General features: G+C 45.1%; 1 protein-coding gene across 1 annotated transcript in view; it reads right to left on the bottom strand.

Annotated features, from left to right (window-relative positions):
* Positions 1 to 26,018, bottom strand: part of NRXN1 (neurexin 1) — an 814,281-nt gene that overhangs the window by 479,849 nt on the left and 308,414 nt on the right. Inside the window, 1 exon segment of the mRNA XM_068153449.1 lies at positions 12,484 to 12,922. Coding sequence (XP_068009550.1) covers positions 12,484 to 12,922 — 439 coding nt within the window.

Raw genomic sequence — 26,018 nt, 5'->3', positions numbered from 1 at the left:
GAGTGACTTTTGCAAGACATTTCAAAGAGTTTTGATAAGGGCAATGAGGCTGGGGAGAGGTCTCGAGCACAAGCCCTACAAGGAGAGGCTGAGTGGGCTGGTGGTGTTTATCCTGGAGAAGAGAAGGCTCAGGGGAGACCTTATTGCTGTCTGCAACTACCTGAAAGGAGGTTGTAGCCGGGCGGGGGTTGGTCTCCTCTCCCAGGCAACCAGCACCAGAACAAGAGGACACAGTCTCAAGCTGTGCCAGGGGAAGTTTAGGCTTGAGGTGAGGAGAAAGTTCTTCCCAGAAAGAGTAATTTGCCATTGGAATGTGCTGCCCAGGGAGGTGGTGGAGTCACCATCCCTGGAGGTGTTCAAAATGGACTGGATGTGGCACTTGGTGCCATGGTTTAATCATCAGGAGGTATTAGGTAATAGGTTGGACTTGATGAACTCTGAGGTACTTCCCAACCTGCTTGATTCTATGATACTGTTGTGTTTTTTTTTCCCACTCCTTAATCTACATGCCATGTCAGCTCCTGGCAAATATCTCTAAATGAAACACAGACACTGTATTTATACATCTATGCCATAACCCACTTCATTACCTTAATTACAACGGAGTATGAACATTGTCAGCAAGTTCAACAACATAAAAATGTTTATGCACAATACTGCATGGGCCCAACAAAAGGGCAGAATTAGCTTAATAATCTTGTAAGGGTAGGGGGGAAAGCATTCCAGAGGTATTTACAGAAGAAATCCTGCTTGAGCAACGATGACACAAAAATCTCTTTACTGCCTCATGTGCGCTTCAAAGCGCTAAGGCTGAAGTTGCACTTGCATCACGTGAGGCAAACCTGTGGCTTTGGTTTGGATCCAAAGGCACAGCGTTTTAAAAGACTGTCCCCACCTGCAGTGGGCTTTGGATAAGACTCTTTTTTTTTTCCCCTTTAAGTGCAAAAGGAAAATACTCTCATCATCTGCCAGACAGGCAATCATTAAGATGATAGTGAGGTGCTCCTAGAGGGGGAAAAATCAACACCTGTGACACTTACCTCGAAATGTGTGCATGATACAAAGAAAGAGAGAGAGGATGGAGAGAGAAACTCAGGAAAGGGAAATGATACCTTATTTTTTTTCCATTCTAGTTTCAAAAAGCAAATAAAACTAAGCTTAAAATGAAGTTCTGCTGCTACAAAGTGTTTCAACAAAGGAAGTGTAAGCAACTGTAAAGATTCTCTTTGCTATGCTCCTGAAAATTAATGAGGCATCTGATATTATTTTAGGTGAGACCCCACCCGGAGTACTGTGTCCAGTTCTGGAGCCCCTATTACAAGAGGGATGTGGAGGTGCTGGAGCGTGTCCAGAGAAGGGCCACAAGGATGATCAGAGGGCTGGAGCACCTCTCCTATGAGGACAGACTGAGGGAGTTGGGGCTGTTCAGTCTGCAGAAGAGAAGGCTCTGAGGTGACCTAATTGTGGCCTTCCAGTGTCTGAAGGGGGCTACAGGAAGGCTGGGGAAGGACTTCTCAAGATCTCAGGTAGTGATAGGACTAGGGGGAATGGAATGAAGCTGGAGGTGGGGAGATTCAGGCTGGATGTGAGGAGGAAGTTCTTCCCCATGAGAGTGGTGAAGCCCTGGAATGGGTTGTCCAGGGAGGTGGTCGAGGCCCCGTCCCTGGGGGTGTTTAAGAGCAGGCTGGATGAGGCTCTGTCCAGCCTGATGTAGTGTGGGGTGTCCCTGCCCATGGCAGGGGGGTTGGAACTAGATGATCCTTGTGGTCCCTTCCAACCCTGAATGATACTATAATACTATGATTATGGATAGGCAGAACCCCAAATTTAGTACATGGAACACACTTAGGTCAAGAAACCTGATTTTATTTGCTATATAAAATGACTGGGAGAAAAAAGATTCTTCACAAAAGAGTCTCCTTCCCATTTATTATGGGTGCAAAAGGCAGCAAAATATAAATCCAAACATGATGTAGGTCACTATAAAACTAACATGATTCACTATTCCACTATCAGCTTGACACAGATTCAGGAAGATAAAAATGAGCAGCAAAAATACTTCCACTGTGGGGCAGGGGACAATAAATTCAGAATTTTGATAGCACAAACACTAAACCATGAGTATCAAGCTGAACCACATGGATCCAGAAAAGATCTCACTTGGATACAGCCTAAAATTCAAGCTTCTCTTTTAGCAGTGGAGCCTTGTGACAGCTGTATATTTTGTTGGGAGATTTTGTTGGTTTGATGGGGTAAACTTCAACAGTATGGGCAGAATGAGCATTTAAATAGCTTGGACCTTAATAAAAGCGCTTTGGGGCAAAGGTGTCTCAGAAGAACCAACTCCCAGGTGAGACTTGAGACATACACAGTTTAGAAAGGCTGAGCACTAATCCTACTAGAAAGAGCCTCTCCCTACAATCAGAAGAGTCTTATTAAGATAAAATAAAGGTTTCCATAGCCTTGTTGCACCTTTAGAAAGACATGGAGCTGCTGGAGGGGGTCCAGAAGAGGGCCACCAAGATGATCAGAGGGCTGGAGGACCTCTCCTATGAAGACAGGCTGAGAAAGTTGGGGCTGTTCAGCCTGGAAAAGAGAAGACTCTGGGGAGACCTTAGAGCTACATTTCAGTATCTGAAGGGGATCTACAGGAAGGCTGGGGAGGGACTGTTCAGAAGGGCCTGTGGGGATAGGATGAGGGGCAGTGGTTTGAAACTGGAGAAGAGTGGGTTTAGGTTGGACATCAGGAGGAGATTCTGCACAGTGAGAGTGGTGAAACACTGGAACAGGTTGCCCAGGGATGTGATTAAGGCCCCATCCCTGGAGACATTCAAGATCAGTCTTGGATGTTTACATCAAGCTGCCCAGGGCAGCTTGATCTAGCTGGAAGTGTCCCTGCTGAGTGGAGGAGGGTGAGACAAAATGACCTTTGAGGGTCCCTTCCAACCTGATGCAATCTGTGAATCTCTAAAATGAACCTTTTTTGTTTTTCCTAAGAAATGACACCACATAAAATACTCCTTGGGAGAAGCCCTCAGAAATCTTGGTGTAATCATAGCACCTAATGACTATGGGTAGGAAAATGCACCAGGCAAAAACTCTTCTGTGCATCATGTTTTGGAAGGCTACAGAATCCCTATTACCCCTCTGGGCTATTCCAAATTTACTGCTGGACATGCCCATGACACTTCAACTGACCTAGATGCTGTATGTTTTACCCTTAATCGAACAACTGCAAGTTATCTTCATTTAATCCTTTCTTGCTGAGAGCTACACTAAGTCAAAGAGCACCTGAAGAAGACTCAAAACTTTAATAACTCTGTCTGGCTCAGCTGTTATGTAGAAGCTTGATCCACAATATCATCTAGCACACTGTCCAGAACAAGAATTTTGTCTGTAATACAAATAGACTTTAGTATAAGTAACAGCACAAAACCCAGGCCTGTGTATCAAGGACTTCATGCCCTTGCTTACCAGTTTATCCTAGCTTGCAGGTGACCTGATAGAAAACGTGTCTAGGCTGCCATACAACTCCCACTGCTGTGGGTATCCAAATTATCACTCCCTTAGGTAATGAAAGCTTTCCTTAGTAAGTACTTTGTAAATGCAGGTTCCAGGATTTCACCACTCTCATTGTGCAGAACTTCCTCCTGATGTCCAACCTAAATCTCCCCTGCTCCAGTTTCAAACCATTGCCCCTCATCCTATCCCCACAGGCTCTTTTAAAAAGTCCCTCCCCAACCTTCCTGTAGGTTCCCTTCATATACTGAAATGTACCTCTACGGTTTCCCTGGAGCCTTCTCTTCTCCAGGCTGAACAGCCCCAATTCTTTCAGCCTGTCTTCACAGAAGAGCTGCTCCAGCCCTCTGACCACCCTGGTGGCTTTGATTTCCAAAGGCAATTAAGTCAAAGAACCCACTTGCAATGTTAGCCCTGAATATGGCAAACAGCCTAACAACATTTTAACCAATGCTCGGGGAAAAACTGTGAGCAAAAGCCTTTACAGCTGCTCCATAGCTGGGTTCCTTTTTTAGTTTATGTTGTGGGTTTTTTCCAGTCCTTTTACTGCAGAGTTGGCAGAACTGTTAGGAGCAGAACAGACAAACATTTCCCTTAGGTAGGAGTTAATGAGCTTCTCCAATCGCATTCATTATCTCAGCAATTTACTTCTTCACAGGTCTGTGTGTAAGAAACTAAGACATATTTCTAAAGTGTTTCTTCATTCTGATCAGTTAAATATGAAGATCCTAACTACAACCACTCTCATCTGCATGCTTACCTTATGTGGCTCTTTGTGCATGGGAAACACATTTGCTTATTCAGAAATAGTGAAAAAAAAACATCAGAGCCAGGTATTCCTAGATGACTTCACATCTTGTGTGCTAAAAGCACGGTACAGTGGCTATGATCAGGACTGTGACCATAGCACACAGCACATGGCCAAGCCCAAGGGCACATGTGAAGTGGCTATGAAGCTGCTGTCCTTCAGATTCAGGAGTTCAGAATCACCACAAGTACTGGAAGGACATTCAGCTCACATGGCAGGACACAGCAATAGGTACCAGGTTGTGTCCTCTGCTGTACACTTAGTGTGGGGGGGGGGAAAGCATACTGCTGGAGGACCTGCACTCTCCTTTCTCTGCTGCAGACAGTATCACAGTATAACTTAGGTTGGAAAGGACCTCGAGGATCATCGAGTCCAACCTATCAACACAGACCCCATGACTAGACCATGGCACCAAGTGCCACGTCCAATCCCCGCTTGAACACCTCCAGGGATGGTGACTCCACCACCTCCCTGGGCAATCCGTTCCAATGATGAATGACTCGCTCAGTGAAGAACTTTCTCCTCACCTCGAGTCTAAACCTCCCCTGGCACAGCTTGAGACTGTGTCCTCTTGTTCTGCTGCTGGGTGCCTGGGAGAAGAGACCAACCCCTTCCCGGCCACAACCACCCCTCAGGTAGTTGTAGAGAGCAATGAGGTCACCCCTGAGCCTCCTCTTCTCCAGGCTAAACAATCCCAGCTCCCTCAGCCTCTCCTCACAGGGCTGTGCTCAAGGCCTCTCCCCAGCCTTGTTGCCCTTCTCTGGACACGTTCAAGTGTCTCAATGTCCTTCTTAAACTTAGGGGCCCAGAACTGGACACAGTACTCAAGGTGTGGCCTAACCAGAGCAGAGTACAGGGGCACAATGACTTCCCTGCTCCTGCTGGCCACACTATTCCTAATGCAGGCCAGGATGCTATTGGCCCTCTTGGCCACCTGGGCACACTGCTGGCTCATATTCAGGTGGCTGTCGATCAGCACCTCCAGGTCCCTCTCTGTTTGGGAGCTCTCCAGCCACTCTGACCCCAGCCTGTAGCTCTGCATGGGATTGCCGTAGCCAAAGTGCAGCCCCTGGCACTTGGACTTGTTAAATGCCATCCCATTGGACTCTGCCCATCTGTCCAGTTGGTCGAGGTCCCTCTGCAGAGCCTTTCTACCCTCTAACTGACTAACATCTGCAAGAAAGGTGGATGACTGGGGAAGATATTGACAGGACAAGAGATAACAGGCATGAACATGAACATAAGAAAGTTCCATCTGAATATGAGGAGGAACTTCTTTATTTTGAGGGTGGCACCTATACAGGCTGCCCAGAGAGTCTCATTTTCTGGAGTCACACAGAACCCACCTAGATGCCATCCTGCACAACCTGCTCTGGGTGAATCTACTCTAGCATGGGGGTTGGACTCAATGATCTTAAGGGGGCTGGTGAGGGACCTTTTAGGATGGCAGGGAGTGATAGGACATGGGGGAATGGAGCAAAAATCTACCACTAGAAATGGGTAGATTCAGAATGGATGTTAAGAAGTTCTTTACCATGAGGGTGGCGAGACACTGGAACAAGTTGCCCAGGGAGGTGGTGGAAGCTTCATCCCTGGAGGCTTTTAAGGCCAGGCTGGATGTGGCTGTGAGCAACCTGCTCTAGTGTGAGGTGTCCCTGCCCATGGCAGGTGGATAGGAACTGGATGACCCTTGAGGTCCCTTCCAAGCCTGACAATTCTATGATCTCCAGAGGTCCCTTCTAACTCCTCTCACTCCGCTTACCTCTGAGGGGTTTGGACTACATGACCTCTAGTAGTCCCTTCCAACCTAAACCATTCTATGATTCTGTATGAAATCTTTCTTTCCTCAACACCAGAGGAAGGATCTAAAGAGCCCCTTCTCACCAATGATTTCCCTTTTTTAGGTAAGGAAAGGCGCACAGTAGGTCTTTGATGCAGCAGGGTGGGATTCTAGGGTGAAAGACATCTGTAAAAATAATAGTGCCAAAAGGAAATGAAAAGGCTCCACATCTTCCTTGTAGCTCCCCAAATCTGAGCTGATCAGCAGAATCACTACTGAACAGGGCCTTGACAAGGGCAATTTAAAACTATGCTCTTATTCATTACATCTCCTCCACCACAGTCCCAGATGGGCAATGCCAAAGTCAGGAGTTTAGAGAGGATGTTCCCTGTGACTGGAAGCCTGGAAGGGAGCAAAGAATGAAAAATAAATGGAGTAGTTGCTGATCCAGCTAATACCAAAGTCAAGGAAATTAGCAAAGCTCCTTGAGAAATGTCACAGCTTTCCAGTGTCTGAGGAAACCACTCTACACTGGGTTCAGAGGCTAGGAGAAAAAGGTTGCAAGAGGCCAAATTTGACATAAAAATAATTAAATACTAATTCACAGGTTATTTATTTGAGCTACTTATTCACCAACAGGGCAATCTCTTGATACTCAGTGGGCTGTGGAGCATTTTGTCAGCAGGAACAAGAAAACAATCCCAGAAAAGGCAAAAAATAAATATCTATGGTTTTAAACAAGTTCAGTTCTGGAGCCCCTATTACAGGAAGGATCTGGAGGTGCTGGAATGTGTCCACCTAAGGGCCACGAGGATGATCAGAGGGCTGGAGCCCCTCTCCCGTGGAGACAGACTGAGAGTTGGGATTGTTCAGTCTGGAGAAGAGAAGGCTCTGAGAAGACCTAATTGTAGCCTTCCAGTTCCTTAAGAAAGCTGGGGAGGGACTTTTTAGGGTGTCAGGGAGTTATAGGACTGGGGGGATGGAACAAAACTAGAAATGGGTAGATTCAGATTGGATGTTAGGAAGAAGTTCTTCCCCCTGAGCATGGTGAGACACTGGCACAGGTTGCCCAGGGAGGTGGTGGAAGCCTCATGCCTGAAGGTTTTTTAAGCCAGGTTGTATGGGACTCCGAGCAACCTGATCTAGTGTGAAGGGTCCCTGGCCATGGCAGTGGGATTGGAATAGGATGAATAGGATGATCCTTGAGGTCCCTTCCAGCCCTCACAATTCTATAATTCCATGATACTCATCCAATTGCATATAAAAAAGATGTTGAAAGTAAGGAAGTGAAAAGTGATCACATTCATATTCTTTTGAGTATGTTTGGTTTTGGCTAGAGAAAATAAATGAAAATGCTTCCTGGAATAGTAAAATGGATTTTATTATTAATGGAGGGGGGGAGAGAAAAAAAAATGAGGCATAATAGGCCAATATGCATAAGTCATGAAGAAATAGTCTAAATGTAATGCTTGCTGCTCCAAGCAGAAGAAAATAAGAACACAGAGCTCATCATTTCTTTTAATTGCTAGGCAGACATTTCACTTGGTTAAATCTGATGGCCTGTGATACCATTCAGCCAATGCTCTCATTAAGAGAAATCACAGCATTTCCACTCTTCTGGCTTATTTCTCCTACTGTAGAGGATTATTCTCTGTATTAAAATCAAGGAGAATCTTTGAGGGTCAGATTTCAGCTGAAAATTCAGTTTGCCACTCCAAATGCCTACATGTTTATGAAGCATTCCAGGTAACAGTTCAGTGTTTGAGGGCAAATAAGGCACTATGGTCAGCTGTCAAGAGTGACAGGGTAAATGAAGCCCATCTTGATCAGAGACCATTCATCATTCTTTTAAATATATATTGCACTATAATTCTATTTAATGATAACAACAGGCAGTCCTGATCACCTGGTGCACATTTCTTAGCCTCCATTATTGCTGATGATCAGCAATGGTTTTAAAGAATTCACAGCTTCACAGGTTGCATTGTTTGGGAGAGACCCTCAAAGGTCATCTTGTCTAACCCTCTTCCACTCAGCAGGGACGCCTCTAACTAGAGCAGGCTGCCCAGGGACACAGCAAGGCTGATCTTCAATGTCTCTAGGGGTGGATTCTCAACCACAGCCCTATAGCAACCTGTTTCAGTATTTCACCACTCTTAATATGCAGAACTTCCTCCTGATGTCCAACCTAAAACTCCCCTGCTCCACTTTCAAACTACTGTCCCTTGTCCCACAGACCCTTCTAAACAATCCCTCCCCAGCCTTCCTGTAGATCCCCTTCAGATATTGAAATGTAGCTTTAAGGTCTCCCCAAAGCCTTCTCTTCTGCAGGCTGAACAACCCCAGCCTGTCTTCATAGGAAAGGTGTTCCACCCCTCTGATCACCTTGGAGGCCCTCTTCTGGGCAGCTCCCTGTCTCTCTTGTGTTGGGAGTCCCATAGCTGGACACAGTATTTCAGCTGAGGTCTCACTAGAGCAGAGAGGAAGAACCATCTCTCTTGACCTGCTGGCCAAGCTGCTTTTGTGATGCAGCCCAGGCTACCATTGGCCTTCTGTGCTGCAAGTGCCCATTGCTGGCTCATGTCCAGCTTCACACCCACCAGCACCTCAAATCCTTCTCTGCAGGTCTACTCTCAATTTCATCATCTATGTTGATATCAAAGATTGCCCCAAACCAGGTGCAGGACCTTGCATTTTGCCTTATTGAATCTCATAAGACTCTCCTCAGCCCACCTCTCCAGCCTGTCCATTGTCCCTCTGGATAGCAGCCATCCCATTCCTCAGTCTTATCAATCACACCACTCAGCTTGGAATCATCTGCAGGCTTAATGAGGGTGCCTCAGTCTCACTGTCTATAGCGCTGATGAAGATATTGAACAGCACTGATCCCAGTACAGACCTCTGAGGGACACCACTGGTCACCCATCTCCATCTGGACATCCAGCTGTTGACCACTACCTTTTGTATGCAATCATCCAACTAATTCCTTATCCACTGGACAGTCCACCCATCAAATCCATATCTCTCCAGCTTAGCGAAATTGTGCCCTAAACTGTCTCACCAGCACTTGAGAGCTACAGTTTGTATGAAACAATGAAAGGGCAGAAAGGATCTTTAGCTGGAAACAACTGTTGTGCATTTCTTTCTCTTATTTATAGTTGTGTAGGCTTGGGATGTAAGAGTAAACTTTGCTTTCAGCAGAGTCCCACAGGCATGATAATTACAGGATTTACTGCCTCCTATGAATCACTGAAACGGCACTTAAGAAGGGAGCCTGAAATGAGGATTGGAGTATAAATAATATAAGCACCAGATATGCAATCACATTGGAGGCTTTAGAGAAGCTCTATGCTTTGGTTTTGTGTGTGTCTGTGTGTTTTGGTTTGGATTTTAACCTTTAGAAAAGAAGACAAACAACTGACATATAACAATCAGCAAACTACCGTTAGAATCTGAAGCCACACAGTGTAGGAACCAAATCATTCTTTTTCATCATCTTAGGGCAGACTGATCAGTTGAATTTGGTCTGGCTTTCAAGCAGGGTTTTGACTGAAATCTTCAATTTAAAGCTGCACCTAAGATTTCTGAACATGAGCCAGCACTGTGCCCAGGTGGCCAAGAAGGCCAATGGCATCCTGGCCAGCATCAGGAACAGTGTGGCCAACAGGAGCAGGGAGGTCATTCTGCCCTGTGCTCAGCACTGGTTAGGCCACACCTCGAGTCCTGTGTCCAGTTCTGAGCCACTCAATTCAAGAAAGATGTTGAGTTGCTGGAAGGTGTCCAGAGAAGGGCAACAAAGCTGGGGAGGGGTTTGGAGCACAGCCCTGTGAGGAGAGGCTGAGGGAGCTGGGGTTGCTTAGCTTGGAAAAGAGGAGGCTCAGGGGAGACCTTATTGCTGTCTACAACTACCTGAAGGGAGGCTGTAGACAGGTGGAGGGAGTTGGTCTCTTCTCCCAGCAGCCAGCACCAGAACAAGAGGACACAGTCTCAAGCTGTGCCAGGGGAGGTTCAGGCTGGATTTTAGGAATAAATTCTTCACAGAGAGAGTGATTGGCCATTGGAATGGACTGCCCAGGGAGGTGGTACAGTCACCATCACAGGAGGTGTTTAGGAAGAGACTTGATGGGGTACTTGGCGCCATGGTTTAGTTGATTAGATAGTGTTGGCTGTTAGATAGGTTGAACTCAATCTCAAAGGTCTCTTCCAACCTGGTTAATTCTATTCTATTAGCTTCAGCTGAAATCTGATTTGTGGGTAATAAGAAATTATAAATGCAAACAATGGAAAAGGAATCACCAGAAGGAAGAAAGTGGAGGAAATCCCACAGAACCTAAACAAACAGGAGACTGTGTTTTCCAGTGTTCAGTTTCAGAGTGTACAAAAAGTGCAGACTGGATACTGATAGGATACTGAAAAATTCTTTGCTGGGCTGAACTGCAGACTCGGTTCTTTTGCACTCCTCCCACCAAATCTTGGCACCAGCTAAAGGAAAGCTATCACAGAATAGATTTGTTTTGCCTTTAATGGATACAAATGATTTGCTGAAGTCAAGATGTATAGTCAAGATCAGGTGCAGCAGAAGCACAAGTAGTAAAATGCACTTTATGCTGTAGTAGATTGCAGTAGCATCAGGAAGAGTTTAGGAATCACTCAGGGACATGGTTTAGCACCAGGCTTGGTAGAGTTAGGTCATGGTTGGACTCAATAATCTTAAAGGTCTTTACCAACCAAAATGATTCTATGATTCTTTATTTTCACTCTTCTCAGTGAGACCATTTGTTGAATAAACTACTACAGAATCCAAATTAAGGACTTGGGGAATGTCCACCAACAAAAAACTCAACAGGAGCTGGCAGCGGCTGCTTGCACCTCAGAAGGCAGGCATGTGTTTGGGCTGCATCCAAAGCAGGGAGAACAGCAGGACAGGGAGGGGATTCTGCCCCTCTGATCTGCTGAGACTTCACCTGCAGTGCTGCCTCCATTCTGGTGCCCACAGCATAAGAGGAACCTGGAACTGTTGGAAAGGTCCCAGAGACAGCCACAAAGATGATCAGAAGGCTGGAGACCCTCTCCTATAGGGACAGGCTGAGAGAGTTGGGACTGTTCTGCCTGGAGAAGAGAAGGCTCCTGGGAGACCTCAGAGCAGTCTTCCAGTACCTGAAGGGGGCTACAAGAAAGCTGTGAAGGGACTTTTATCAAGGGCTTGTAGTGATAGGAGAAGGGGCAATGGCTTTAAGAGTGAAGAGGGCAGATTTAGACTGGAGATTAGGAGGAAATTCTTTAGAGTGAGGGTGGTGAGACACTGGAACAGGTTGCAGAAGGAGGTTGTGGATGGCCCCTCCCTGGAGATGTTCAAGGCAAGGTTGGATGATGTCTTGAGCAATCTGGCCTAGTGGGAGGTGTCCCTGCCATGGCAGAGGGTTAGAACTTGGTAATCTTGAACGTCCCTTCCAATCCAAACCACTCTATGAATAACAGAATATGCAATTCTCTTCTTTCCACTTCTGCTGTTTTGTATTGTTAGCCACTCATCAGCATCTCATTTAATTGTGTTGAGACCTGCTGACGTGATTGGAAGGCCTCTGCTGTTTCTGTGGGCCAACTACTCCCTACTTTCAATAATTCTCTTTTGCTTTATCTTCTACTCTTGAAACTTGCCACTTCAGCTCTTTGGTGTAAGCAAGCACAGAGGGAGATTAACTGTTTGTTTTTGAAGTGCACAGAGCACTTAGTTGCAAGATTAAGTACCTGATTACCCAACAAATGTTAAGAGAAGACATTTCACTCTGCAAATCACTGTATTATGGTAACTGCCAGTAATGACTCCTTGCATTTCTTAGATATATTCTTATGTATCTTATTCCTGTATTTGTGTTAAATATTATAGAAGAACAAGAGATGTAATCTTATATATATATTATTATACCTCTTGTTCTTATATCTCTTACATATATAAGATCAGGGTATAAAAGAATACCTTATATATATTATTACACCTCTTGTTCTTATCTCTCTCATATATATTCTTTCATATCTTGTTCTTATATTCCCATATATATATTATTACATCTCTTGTTCTTATATTTCTTACATATATTCTTTCATGTCTTGTTCTTTTCTTTCTTATAATAGATTCTTTCATATCTTGTTCTTTTCTTTCTTATAATAGATTCTTTCATATCTTGTTCTTATATTCTCATATATATTACTATATCTCTTGCTCTTATAATTCTTATGTCTATTCTTTTGCATCTTCTTCTTTTATTTCCCTTAGTTTTTACTACTCTAATGGTGGCAACATAATATACACCCAGGATTCTCTCACCCACAACCTGAGAAACCACTCTGGCCATTGCAAAGCAGGAAAGCAGCTTACCCGACCGTCCGTCCCGTTGGAAATCCACGTGGTACCATTCACCATCATTCACCTTCTTCTGCAAAGCTTTTATTTTTATAGTACCTGATCCCATGTCTAACAGCAGGTAAAGGTGGCCATCGAGCATCTCAATGGCAAAAAAGTCAACTTTCACCATCTGTGGGTGTTTGGCATCTTTCTGGTGCCTTGGTTTTCCATGGCTGAAGAGAATCAAGCCGTTGGGCTCGGTTGTACGGAAGTCAAACGATATCGAGCCGGTCTTCTTGGCATTCCACTTTGGCAATGAGATGAAGGACTCTGGTGTTTCAAATGTTATTGGATCTAAGGTTGCAACATTCTCACACTTAAATGCTACAACCCCATGAATCTTCATTTTCGGATCTCCTTGCTTGGCAAGTCGAGATAACTCCAACCTGACGTCGTTGTTTTTATACACAACCTGCAAAGCAAAGAGAAGTTATTAAGAGGAACTGGAACATTTTAACCAAGTGGATACAATCCTGGATAGGCACATCAATGAAAGGATAACAATGATCATCATTTATCTTATGAAGACAGACAGAGGGAGCTGGGGCTCTTCATCTTGGAGAAGACTAAGGGGTGACCCAATCAATTTTTACAGGGTGAGTGCCAAGAGGCTGGAGCCAGGCTCTGATGGGTGATGCCCAATGACAGTGCATGGGGCAATAGGTGGGAGCTGAGCCACAGGAAGTTCTGTGGAAACAGGAGGAATAGTTTTTTCATTGTGAGAGTGACAGAACACTGGAACAGGCTGCCCAGGGGTGCTGTGGGGGTTTCCCTCTCAGGAAATATTCAAGACCTGCCTGGATGTGTTCCTATGTGACCTGCTCTAGGTGATCCTGCTCTGGCAGGGGGGTTGGACTGGATGATCTTTGGAGGTCCCTTCCAAACCCTAACATTCTGTGACTCTGTGATTTACATCCACACCCAATTAAAGAACTATTTTCACTGGCTAATGATTTAATAATAGTTTTCATTAAACCAAACAAAGTTGCTCTAAAAATACTCCTGGAGTTAATTCAGGCAATCGGAAGGAATCTGCACATAATTTGTACTACCAGTTGCAAATTAGCTCGTGCGGCCTTGATTGCTTCAAAGCTGCCTTTTTTTTTTGCACACTCTTTTGCTGCCTTAGAGAAGTATTGGATATTTTTTTCTTCCTCTAAACCCTTTGTCACTGTCTTAACTCTTCTGATTACCTACAGAAAAGGGACCAAGGTGAGATGCTTTATAATGTAATGGTTCTTTGCAGTTTGTCCTTGAGGGCTGAGCAACAGCAGCATCCATGGCATTCATGAAGCTCTAAAATAGGGAAACCAGTAGCACACAGCTCAAAACCTAATAAAACCAGGACAATCTTTGAGGCAGTTCAGTGGGACAATAGCCAAACCCACTTCCATATTTACGCTGACTGAAGGTGTGTCTGATAAAGATGAAAGACAAGAGAAGTTTTGACTACGGCTGACCTCCAGAGCAAATATTCTTGTTTTGAATCACACATTTCCTATGCCCAGAGCAGCCTGTCATGAAGTAACCATTTCCCATGGCTCCAGCCTTTATGAGGATATTCTGAAATTGATGCTGTCTCTGTGTTGTCCAGGACACAAAGGCTGTTTGAATGAAACTCCCCGGCAGCAAAGGTGCACACAGGTCTTTCATCAATGTGTTTAGTTATTCAGTAAGTTGCATGACAGAATCATGGAATCATCAAGGCTGGAAAAGACTTCCAACATCATCAAGTCCAACCATCAGGCCAACAGCACTGTGGCCATTAAATCACATCCCCAGGTGCCATGTCCACACATTCCCTGAACCCCTCCAGGGCTGGTGACTCCACCGCCTCCCTGGGCAGCCTGTTCTAAAGCCTGACCACTCCTGCAGAAAATACTTTTTTTCCTTATCTCCAACCTAAGCCTCCCCTGGTGTAACTTGAGGTAATTTCCTCTCATCCTATCACTTATTACCAAGGAGAAGAGACCAAACCCCACCTCACTCCAACCTCCTATCAGGGAGTTATAAAGAGCAAGAAGGTCTCCTCTCAGCCTCCTCTTCTCCAGAACAAGCAATCTATATATACCAAAGCTAAAATCCCACTGGAGGGCTGAGTATGAATGCATGGGGACAGAAGTTAAAACCTTCTTTGTTTCTAAGGTTAAGCCTACACTAGAAAGCAATTTGGAGCAAAAGCAACAGCTCAGCAAATCAAAGCACTTTGTGCTGAGGCTTCATCTATGGATTCTATACCACTGGATCATGTCTGGCCCCTGATCCAGTGTTTCAGCTGTACAACAGAGTCCAAAGCTATTCAGGGAACCAGTCACTGGGTTAGAATTTACATGCCTCTGGGAGATTAGAAAGTGCTTACTGAATACAGGGGGCAGAGCTCCTGAACAAATTTCCTCTGCAGCCTACTTTTGAACACAAATGAAACTGCAAAGTCAACTGACACGCAGTAAGTGGGAAAGATGGGGGAGGCACCACGGTACCTCTCTCCTCTTAGAAATCAAAACACAATCCAAGGTGGCACACCCCACAAATAATGCTGCTGAAAAATGGTGTTTAAAGATAATGGAATAGTAAAGAGATGATTGATAGATTGACAATTTACTGCAAGAATTTTGTTCTTTCAAATGATATCATTATCCACCCAGCAAACTGCATCACAAGCCAAGGCAAAGCCATTCTGCTACACTAAAAACATGGCCTAAAAGCTAACTAATAAGGCAGTTCCTCTGTTTTCTCTCAGAGTTCAGAACAACTACTGCTATTCCCACTGGAGCTGTGTCTCCAAAGACAACAAATAAACCTCAGTGTGGATTCCTGACGGCAGAAATAATCCTCTGCCACAGCCAGGCAGATAATAAGTGTTTCTGTCTTCAAGTGAAGTGATTAGAATTGGAGTAAGTTGCAATCCTAGAGAATGAGGATCCCTATTTGCATTTAACACACTTCTGGAACACCTCAGAGATGGGAGATGACACAAAGGGATTTAGCAGAGTATTGGAGAGCAAGCACACGGCAAGTGAACTTCACTGGGGAGACCTTGTGGCTGCATTTCAATATCCACAGGGGACCTACAAGAAGGCTGGGGAGGGATTGTTCAGAAGGGCCTGTGGAGATAAGAAGAGGAGCAATGGTTTGAAAGTGGAGAAGGGAAGATTTAGGTTGGACATCAGGAGGAAGTTCTGCACAATGAGAGAGGTTAAATACTGTGACAGGTTGCCCAGGGATGTGGTTGAAACCCCAAACCTGGAGACATTCAAGGTCAGCCCTGGGCAGTCTGATCTAGTTGGAGGTGTCCCTGCTTAGTGCAGGGGGATTGTGTGGGAGGAGGACCTTTAAGGGTCCCTTCCAACCTGATGCAATCTGTGAATCTGTGACTTTCTGTCTTGAGAGTGAAGGAAGCCAAAAGGCAGAAGAACATAGCAACGAGGCAGCAGCCTGGAAAGCAACAGCATTTAGAGATATCTAAGAGGTGGTTGAGTCAGTATTCTTGGATGTGGTTAAAAGCCATGTAAATGTGGAGCTTTGGGATACAGCCTAGTGGACTTGGTAGAGTAGGGTTAATTTTTTGACCTAATGATCTTAAAGGATTTTTCCCACCTAAATGATTCTAAGATTCTACATCTCATAAAAAAATTGGCCACCTTCTATGGCAAGAGGGATTTTGGATAGCTTCCACCTCATCTGAAGGACTTACAGGGGGAAACCTTCCTAGAACAGACTGAAAAGCGTTAAACAGAGGCTAGAGGATATGATTAAGAAAGGAACAAATGGGCTCACATTAGAATTAAATCATGCTGATGGCAATTAAAGTAATTAAGGCAACAAAGAACACGAGAAGAAAATACTCTTTAATCACCTACTGAACACAGGTAGGTACCTTGACAATACAAATCAAATTCCAAAGAGCATTTCTCGTTTATGGACAAATCCAACTTGTCTGATATCAATGAAAGCTGAGCATTAAAACTAGAAGTTGATTGCTATGCTAGAAAACCTGAGCACACAAAAGGACATTGAAGCTTTCCTTGATGTCTAAGGCAGCTCTATAGGATTTGAAGTCATTTGCCAAATCAGAAACAATACTTTTGAATGAATATTGTTCAATGCCCTGATGGACAATGTTCAATATTTAGATATCAAAAGGATATTGGCAACAGTTTTCTCAATAACTCATCACCAGCAATTGAGAGTAGCCCTGAGGAAAAAGTCTTGGGGGTGTTGATCGCTGAGGAGCTCCTCAGGAGCCAGCAGTGCCCTCATGCAGCCCAGCAGGCAGCTGTGTGCTGGGCTACAGCCAGAGCAGTGTGGGCAGCAGGGCAAGAGAGGGGATTCTGCCCCTTGACTCTGCTCTGCTGAGACCCCACCTCCAATCCTGCTTCCAGTTCTGGTGTCCCCAGCATAAGGAGGACACAGAGCTGGTGGAGGAAGTCCAGAAAAGGGCTATGAGGGTAGGCTGAGGGGGCTGGGGTTGCTCAGCCTGGAGAAGAAAAGACTCTGTGGGGAGCTTAGAGCTGCTGTCCAATACATGAAGGGATCCTACAGGAAGGCTGCAGAGGGACTTTTCTTGAGGGTGTCTAGAGACAGGACAAGGGGGAATGGTTTGAAGCTGAGGGAAAACAGGAGTAGACTGGAGCTTAGGAAGAAGTTCTTCAGTATGAGGGTGGTCAGAGTCTGGAAGAAACTTCCCAGGGTGGTTGTGGATGTCTCCTCCCTGGGGGTTTATAAGGTGAGGCTGGATGAGGCCTTGAGCAGCCAAGGGAGGTTGGAGTACATGATCTCTGAGGTCCCATCCATTCTGATCCATTCTATGATTCTATAAATACATAACATATGAGGGGGGAAATTGTTTGAGCCATTTAGTAAGAGTGGCAAATATTGGTAATCTGAAGCCACCAATATTAAAACATTACTGGAATCCCTAAACACTGCACATGCCCATTTCTTACTTCCATCTTCCACCAGTAAAACTTTGTAGTTACTGAGAGGAGAATGACTGCATCTTATTACATTCACTGTGTGGAATCAGAATAAAGCCTTACATCTATGTTTGAGTGTTTGTTCTGAGTTTTAGGATGTTTCAGAAGATTAAAGGAGTAGAAACTGAACATTTGGAATTGAATGATCATGGATAATCAGCCTTAAACCAGGAATACACAAACCACAAGTGAAAACTATAACAAAGGAGACCTGCAAGCTATTAACTGCACACCAGTGGCACTTGGGAGCTTGTTTCCTGGTGTTGTGCTGAGTTCCCTACCCCTTCTCTCCCTGTGCATGAAAGATGCACTCAGCCATGAGTGAAGCACAGCAAAAAGGAGGAGAACTGTATGTGCACACCAAGCAGTCATCATCACTTCTCAGGGAAAGAACTGAAGAGTGAGAAATAATTCTGCAGTTAATAGCTGCTTTATAACTCAAGGAGGGATCTGCATTAGAATTGATAGCCTCTAAGCTACAAAGGATTTACTCATTTATTATTTTCCAAACAATCTACCTGTTGAAATGTTATTTTTCCTACTGGGTACATAAGGATAAACAGACTTTTAACAGGGCTTATATGAGCACTGTGATTCCCATCTAAGACACTGAGTGTGTTGTCCTTTCACGTTGACTCAATACCTTCTCCCTCCAAGAGAGTCATGGATCCACAATTAGCCAAGTGAAGGTAATTTGTTCCTGCACAATCTACCTATCCTTGGAGCAGAGGAGCCTGAGGGGTGACCTCATTCATGTTGATAAAGACATGAAGGGCAGTTTCAGGAAGATGGAGCCAGGCTCTGCTCAGTGATGTCCAATGACAGGACAAGGGGCAATGGGTGCAAGCTGGAGCAGAGAAGCTTCCATGGGAACAGAAACTTTTTCACTGTGAGGTTGGTAGAGCCCTGGAGCAGGCTGCCCAGAGAGGGTGTGGAGTCTCCTTCTCTGGAGACTTCCAAAATCCACCTGGCTGTGTTCCTGTGTGACCTGCCCTGGGTGATGCTTCTCTGGCAGGGGGGTTTGACTTGATGATCTCTGGAGGTCCCTTCCAACCCTTCCAACTATGTGCTTCCCTAGTATCTGTTTGCCTGGCCCTGATAATAACATGCTTGCTCTTGCTCTCATGCTTGATCATCAACATCATTTTGCTGCACAAGGAAGTGACAGCCCTCAGGAAATTGGATTGTACTCTTAAGAGCACCTTGAATTTGTCTTCTCCACCATGTTCTTTCCCCTAAATATTCAGTAATGTTCAAGACCTCAGACTTTAAAATACATAAATTACCTCCTTCATGGAAACTACAAAAGGTCAGCTAAACTCCCAAGAAAAGAGAAGCAGTTAGCAATTCCCCATGTAACTTGCAATCCAAAGCAGGGAATAAATTTGTTTTCCAGGAGAGAAAGGGCAGACCTATACATCATTTTATTATCAAGACATCAGCTCCCTTTGCTGCCATCAAAGCCAAGACATGCTGGGTAAGTGACAACACCACAGTGCTGACTCTTCACAAAGAGCCCCAATTCTTCCAGCCTGTCTTCATAGAAGAGGTTCTCCATCCCTCTGATCATCTTTGTGGCCCTTCTCTGGACCTGCTTCCAGCAGGCCCATGTCTCTTGTGTTGGGGGCCCCAGAACTGGACGCAGTACTCCAGGTGAGGTCTCACCAGAGACCTGCCTCAATTAATTTCCAAACTCCAAAATGAAAACATCAGGGAACACAACAAGCTCCAGGCTATTCATGCCAAAGTCAAACAGCCCCAGCAAAACTGTTTGCAGTGGGCTTTGTTTCTGAGCACAGTGTGAAAGCACACAACAGGAATGACAAGAGCTATCCGAGCCTCTAGAATTACTTGACTTTAAAACTCAGCTTTGTTTTCTGAACACAGAGAGATTAGCAGGTGTAATGAAAGCTCCAAAGAATCTATTTACTCATCCTCCACTGAAATGGTTTTCATTTTCCTGGTGGTGGGGGCAGTGTGGAGCATTTAGGGCGAGGATTGTTTTGAGCACCAAAACAAAACCCAAGTGTCTACAAGGTCCTACTGAGTGGGAGGTAAGCCTCAGGAGAGCAGGACAGGGTTCCATACATACCTAAACACCTGGAGAAGACAATAGCTCCTGCATTTGGTTGTGGTATTTTAAGCTCTTAAGAAGATGCAAGGGGGGGGGGGGGGGAAATGTAATTAACTGCAGTGCACAAATTCCATGGAAAGCCTATCTTGCAGTTTCACATTCTTCTGCTTTTTCTTTCTGTCCACCCAGAGCATCCAATCCCATGGAGTACAAACAGAGAAAACTCAACTCTCCATGCACTCTACTAAAAACAGAGTTGGCTCTCCCTTGGTGACAGAAAAGATACCCATGTGAAAAGCTATGGATTGTCCAAATCCCAAGGATCACTGAATGCTGCTGAAGTTATTCAATAGGAGAAAACAAACCAAATATTCTTTTTGAGTGTTTTTTTATGTTTGGAAATGTAAAAGGGTTGTTTTAGGCCTCTCTCCTCTCAGGGCAGTGGCTCCTGAAACCTATGACATGGACTTTGCCAAAGCTACCACATTGTTGATACAGCATGATCGGGAACTTTGTACTACAGTTTATAACTTTATAGCTAACAAAGACCTCTGAAATTCAGCCACTCTCTCCACAAACTCCTTTGTCCTACAAGGCAGGAAGAAAAGAAACATTAGAATAGTTCTTGCTGTTAGAAGCAGCAGAGGAGCTTCCATGGGAACAGGAGAAACCTTTTCACTGTGAGGGTGGTAGAGCCCTGGAGCAGGCTGCCCAGAGAGGTTGTGGAGTCTCCTCCTCTGGAGACTTCCAAAACCTGCCTGGATGTGTTCCTTTGTGACCTGCCCTGGGTGATGCTTCTCTGGCAGGGAGGTTGGACTTGATGATCTCTGGAGGTCCCTTCCAACCCCTAACATCATGTGACTATATGCTTCCCTAGTATCTATTAGCTTGGCCTTGGTAATACTGTGCTTGTTCTGTTAGAAGCCAGGACCATTCCCCCAGGAACTTGCATTTTGCTTGTCTCTGACTACCTCACAGAGAACTTAACTTCTTGCTCCTCTGTACAACACACACACCCCACTTCACAGCATCATGGAATCATTCTGGTTGGAAGAGACCTTGTAGATTATCCAGTCCAGACTAACTCCATAAAGTCTGCTGCTAAACCATGGCCCTCAGCCCCCCATCTCTGCCTCTTAGAAACACCTCCAGGAATGGGGATTCAACCACCTCTCTGGGTCACCTGTTCCAGTGTTTGAGAGCCCTTTCAGTTAAGAAGTTTCTTCTAATCTCCAATTTAAACCTCCCCTGGTGCAACTTGAGGTCATTTCCTTTCATCCTGTCACTTGGTACATGGGAAAAGCAACTGACTCCCACCTTGCTCCAACCTTCTTAGTTTAGAGCAAGACAGATGCTCTTTTACCTCTTCCAAAAGGGGTAAAAGAAAACTGCTCATACAAAAGGTTGGATAAAATGGGAACATTGAAATGGAAATGCTATTCATAGCTACATAAAACAGTATAAATCATATAAAACACACAGAATCCATATCTAGGCTTAACACAGAAGCTCATTAAGCCACAGCTTTCACAAACCTCCCTCTAAACCAGGCCAACCAACCCAGGCCTTCATGCCTCTGCCCTACCAAGCCTCTCTGTTCCCCATACCAAACCACTGTAATGCAGCTAAAATTCAGCTGGCAGCTACAGGCCCCAATCAAGGCAGCTGCAGCCCTAATTGGCAGCATTGCCAAGGCCAGCACCAGTCCTCCCCTGCAAGAGATAACAGCCTATGTGTCCTCCCAGGAGGAGAGAGGGAGGGGGAAAAGGGAAGAGAACTGACTCTGCAGCCAGTTTTATAGGGATGCAGGACATATGGGAATGAAATACAGTTTCTGGTCCAGCTCCTGGACCTCCTGGAGGTCAACTTTGTGGTTCCTAAAGGCACCTGGCCTCAAAAGCATCACACCTCCTTGTGTGGTTGAAAGTTGCATGAAGACTGAAGGTTGCATAACCAGCACTGGGTCTAATGGAACCTCATCCTAGGCCTCACCTTTGCACATGCATTTCCTACATGTCCCTTTCCCCACACCCCTTAGCTTGTTAAGGAAGCTGGCAGCCACCATGATAAAAAGGAATTTGCCGTTTGGACTTTCTAGCAGGAGTTTTCACACAGTGCAGAATGCTGTGGGCAATCAAATAGAAAAACAAAGCATACCCAAATCCGGCCCAAAGTTCCACTCAGTAAGAGCTGGGCTTCAACACTCCATGTCTCAAGGTAAGCATAAAGCTTGAAGATCATTAGGCATGGTAAGACACTCAACTAGTGCTTTAGTGCTTCTTTAGACAAGAAACTTGTGGCGGACTGTTTCTGGAGCTAAACAAAACAAACATGTTTTTCTGCAGTCATCTTTCTGTATGAAGAAAGGCTGAAGGGCTTGGGGGGGTTCAGTGTGGAGAAGAATGAAGAGAGATCTTTGCAATGCTTAGAAATACTTCAAAGGTGGCTAGCAGGAGGATGGGGCCAGTCTTTTTTCAGTGGTGATCAGCAACACGACAAGAGGTAATGGGCAGAAATGTGAAGATTAGAAGTTCCACCTAAACATGAGGAGGAACTTCTTCAGATTGAGGGTGGTGCAACATTGGAGCAGGCTGCCCAGAGAGCTTTTGGAGGCTCTGCCTCTGGAGGCATTCCAAACCTGCCTGGATGTGTTGCTGTGTGACTTACTCTAGATGAACCTGCTTTAACAGTGGTGGTTGGTCCTTTCCAACCATAATCATTCTGTGATCATTACAGGACATACTGCACATCAGACAGTGTCTGAACACAGAAACATTATCATATTCCTGCAATCTCTAGGAAGGTAAATGAGTAAAAAAACAAAACCAAAGAGAGGTTAAAACACAGAACAACGATATGGATTTCTACTACAAATTCAGTAGCACAGGTAAAGGTTCACTCTAGACTACTGCTGTCCTACCCCTCAAACAGGGATGCTAAAAATTAAATAACAAAATAATGGAACAAATAGCTCACAAGCTGGCACAGAGAAGAAACCTGAAGTCCTCTAAGGCATCTGGTTTGGAGTAATCCCAAGCACCGATATAGGCTGGGCAGGGACTGGCTAGAGAGCAGAAAGACACCTGGGGGTGCTGGTGGATGAGAAGCTCAACCTGAGCCAGCAGTGAGCACTTGCAACTCAGAAAGCCAACTATACCCTGGGCTGCATCAAGAGAAGTGTGGCTAGCAGGTCAAGGGATGTGATTCTCCCTCTCTAGTCCATTCTGGTGAGACCCCACCTGGAGTACTGTGTCCAGTTCTGGAGCCCCTATTACAAGAAAGATCTGGACATACTGGAATACTTCCAGAGAAGGGCCACAAGGATGATTAAAGGGCTAGAGCTCCTCTCCTATGAAGACAGACTGAAGGAGTTGGGGCCATTTAGTACAGAGAAGGATCCCAGCTGACCTTATCGTGGCCTTCCAGTATCTGAAGGGGGCTACAAGAAAGCTGGCAAGGGACTTTTTAGGGTGTCAGGGAGTGATAGGACAAGGAGGGATGGAACAAAACTAGAAATGGGTAGATTCAGATTGGATGTCAGGAAGAAGTTCTTTCCCATGAGGGTGGTGAGACACTGACACAGGTCACCCAGGGAGGCGGTAGAAGCCTCAACCCTGGAGGTCTTTAAGACCAGGCTGGATACGGCTCTGAGCAACCTGCTGTAGTGTGAGAGGTCCCTGCCATACTAGATGATCCTTGGGGTCCCTTCCAACCCTAACAATTCTATGATTCTAATATGAGTTGGGAATGATTACAATCAATTGTAGAATCTGCTCCAGTACTGGCAGAATCAAGGTATTAAGTAGATTATGAATGTTGCAAGGCAGTGTTTTGAGAAAGCTTCTGCTTGATTTTTTTTTACTCCAGATTCAGTGTGCAGCAGTGGGAAAGCCACCTTAGTTTCTTGCATCAGTCACCTACACGTAGAATTGATACAGCCGTGACAGCTGACCTCCCAGGCACACTGGTGGAGTTTCAAAGGCTGACCTCAGACCTGCTTGCTTCTTTTCTCCCCCCCACTTTGACTGCCTGAATAGAGACATCCGAAGAAGATGCCAGAGAAAGCTTTTTTTACGTTCTACATCACTGGCATATCATTTAACACGTTACATTAACACAAGTTAGAAAGACATTAGCTCCCTCCCCCCCACTTTTCTTTCTTTCTTTCTTTCCTCTAACAACCTAGATAATGGGATTGTTGTGTTTTTCACCCTGCTGTGGACACAAGTCTTTTGAAGATCTTTTTTCCCCCCTCTTCAATGGACTATTTTGTTATTCTTTGTATGTCCCCGCTGTCAGCTGCCAGACTGCTAAATGCTTCTGACTGTGGTCGCTGTGCTTTCTGTTTTGAAGAAATGAGTTCAAGTTTTCTTCCCTCCTCTTTCTCTCTCTTTTTTTTTAAACTTCCCATGGCAAAGACTCATAGAAATTTCTTGGCAGCCTCTGAATTGCCGAATTCAAGAACAAGTTGGTTGCACACAAGCTCAATCGGCTCCCAAGTAGAGACAAAGCCTTTACCAAGACATAAGTCACAAAGCAAAGACCAAGAGCAACAAGAATCACCAAAAGGAAAACAAAATGTATTATCTGAGGCAAAAGCAGCCTTTTATTAATACATTATATAGAAGTCTCAGCAAGAAAGCTAATCATATGCTAGCTCCAATGACTGTTAGGGGAAAGAAAGGGCTACAGGAGACTCAGCTCTCATGCTGGATTTCAGCTTTTCCCTCCTCTTTGTTTCCACAGTGAAGCAAGAGTCACCAGTTCTGCAGAAGAGTGACAAATAGGCTGTTTTCCCACTCTCCCCATTAACCATTTCTGCCAAAGCCTGAGCACAACTCCTTAGGCACTGCACAGCAGAACACATAAATACCACTGTAGGGTTCCAGCCTTATTTATTTAGGATAACATTCATTATATGCCATTTTTCTTTTTTTTCCCCCCAACCTTGCCAACTCATAACTTCAAATTCCAGGTCAGAAAATACAGAATCAAATGATGGGGAAAGGTAGAAATAACATGAAACTAAAAACAGATGTTCTGCTTTTGTGAGGCCCCCACCTTGAATACTGAGTCCAGTGCTGGTGTCCCCAGCATAAGGAGAACACAGAGATGTTGGAGTGAGTCCAAAGGAGGCCACAAAGATGATGCAAGGGCTGGAGCACCTTTGCTGTGAGGATAGACTGAGGGAGCTGGGATTGTTCAGTCTGAAGAAGAGAAGACTCTAGGGGTACCTTAGAGCTGCCTTCCAGCCTGAAGGGATCCTACAGGAAAGCTGTAGGACTTTTCCTGAGGATACCCTAGAGACAGAACAAGGGGAAATGGTTTGAAGCTGAGGGAGAGCAGAGTTAGAGAGGATCTTAGGAAGAAGTTCTTTAGTATGAGAGTGGTGACACTCTGGTATAGGCTGCTCAGCTTGTGGATGCCTCTTCCCTGGGGGTATTCAAGGCCAGCTTGGATGAAACCTTGAGCAGCTGAGTCTAGTTGAGAGGTGTCTCTGCCCATGGAAGAGAGGTTGCAGTAGGTGATCTCTGAGGTCCCTTCCACTCTAAGGCATTCTATGATTCTAAGGGACATCTCAAGTGCATCTAAAAGCTATGCAGCAGATGTACTTAAAAAACTGAACTACCTTTAATTATGTTAGGAGTCATTGGGGGGGGGGGGGGGGGGGGGGGGGGGGGAATAGAAGTGGTCACAAAATGAGAAAAAAGAGTCAATCTCATCATTAAAATGGACCCAACAGAGAATCCAAGTATGTGAGGTCAGTGACCTGAAGAGAAAGTTAATAATAATAAAAACTATCCATGTACATAACCCTGGACACCTGCAAATGCTTGAACATGATAAACCTGTACTGGAAGCTCCAATTAAATGCAGAACATCCATCCTGCACAGCTTTTGGTGACATGAGGAGGGGAACTTACTCCACCCCTTGCTAGCATCTTCCATTCAGCCTCTCCTCGCAGTAGCTGCCAGCTTACAGCTCTGAACCTTATTACTTCTCCAGAATAATAACTAGCCAACTGTTTTGTTGGGTTCCCCCCCTCTTTCTCCCATTTGTGTAGGTTTCTCTTACATCTAAGTGAATAGCTGGCTCTCGGCTGTGGGTGTTTTGGTCTCATCTGCTCCATTTCCTGGACTGAAAGACCTTTCTGTTCCACTGAGGGGAAAATGGCAGAACTGCCCTGCCTGTTGCAGGATCTCATGGCCAGCCTCCACGTAGATAGCATCCTTCCCTTTCAGCTCTGCTAGCTGACTCTGCTCAGAGAATCACAGAACCACAGAATGGTAGGGGCCAGAAGGGACCTCTGAAGATCATCAGGGCAGGATCACCCAGGGTAGGTCAAATAGTAAAGAAGTTGGCTTCTCACTAACAAGCTATGGAAACTTTCCTTCTCCCAGTGTGGGAGCCAGGACAGTACCTAGCTAGCCTAGTATCTCCCTGGTTTCTGCTTGTG

This window comes from Melanerpes formicivorus, unplaced genomic scaffold, assembly GCF_026170545.1.
Source record: "Melanerpes formicivorus ecotype bairdi unplaced genomic scaffold, bMelFor1.0.p_v2 SCAF_26, whole genome shotgun sequence".
NCBI lineage: Eukaryota > Metazoa > Chordata > Aves > Piciformes > Picidae > Melanerpes > Melanerpes formicivorus.
The sequence above is the reverse complement of the archived record's forward strand: the minus strand, read 5'-3'. Positions and strand labels throughout refer to the sequence as shown.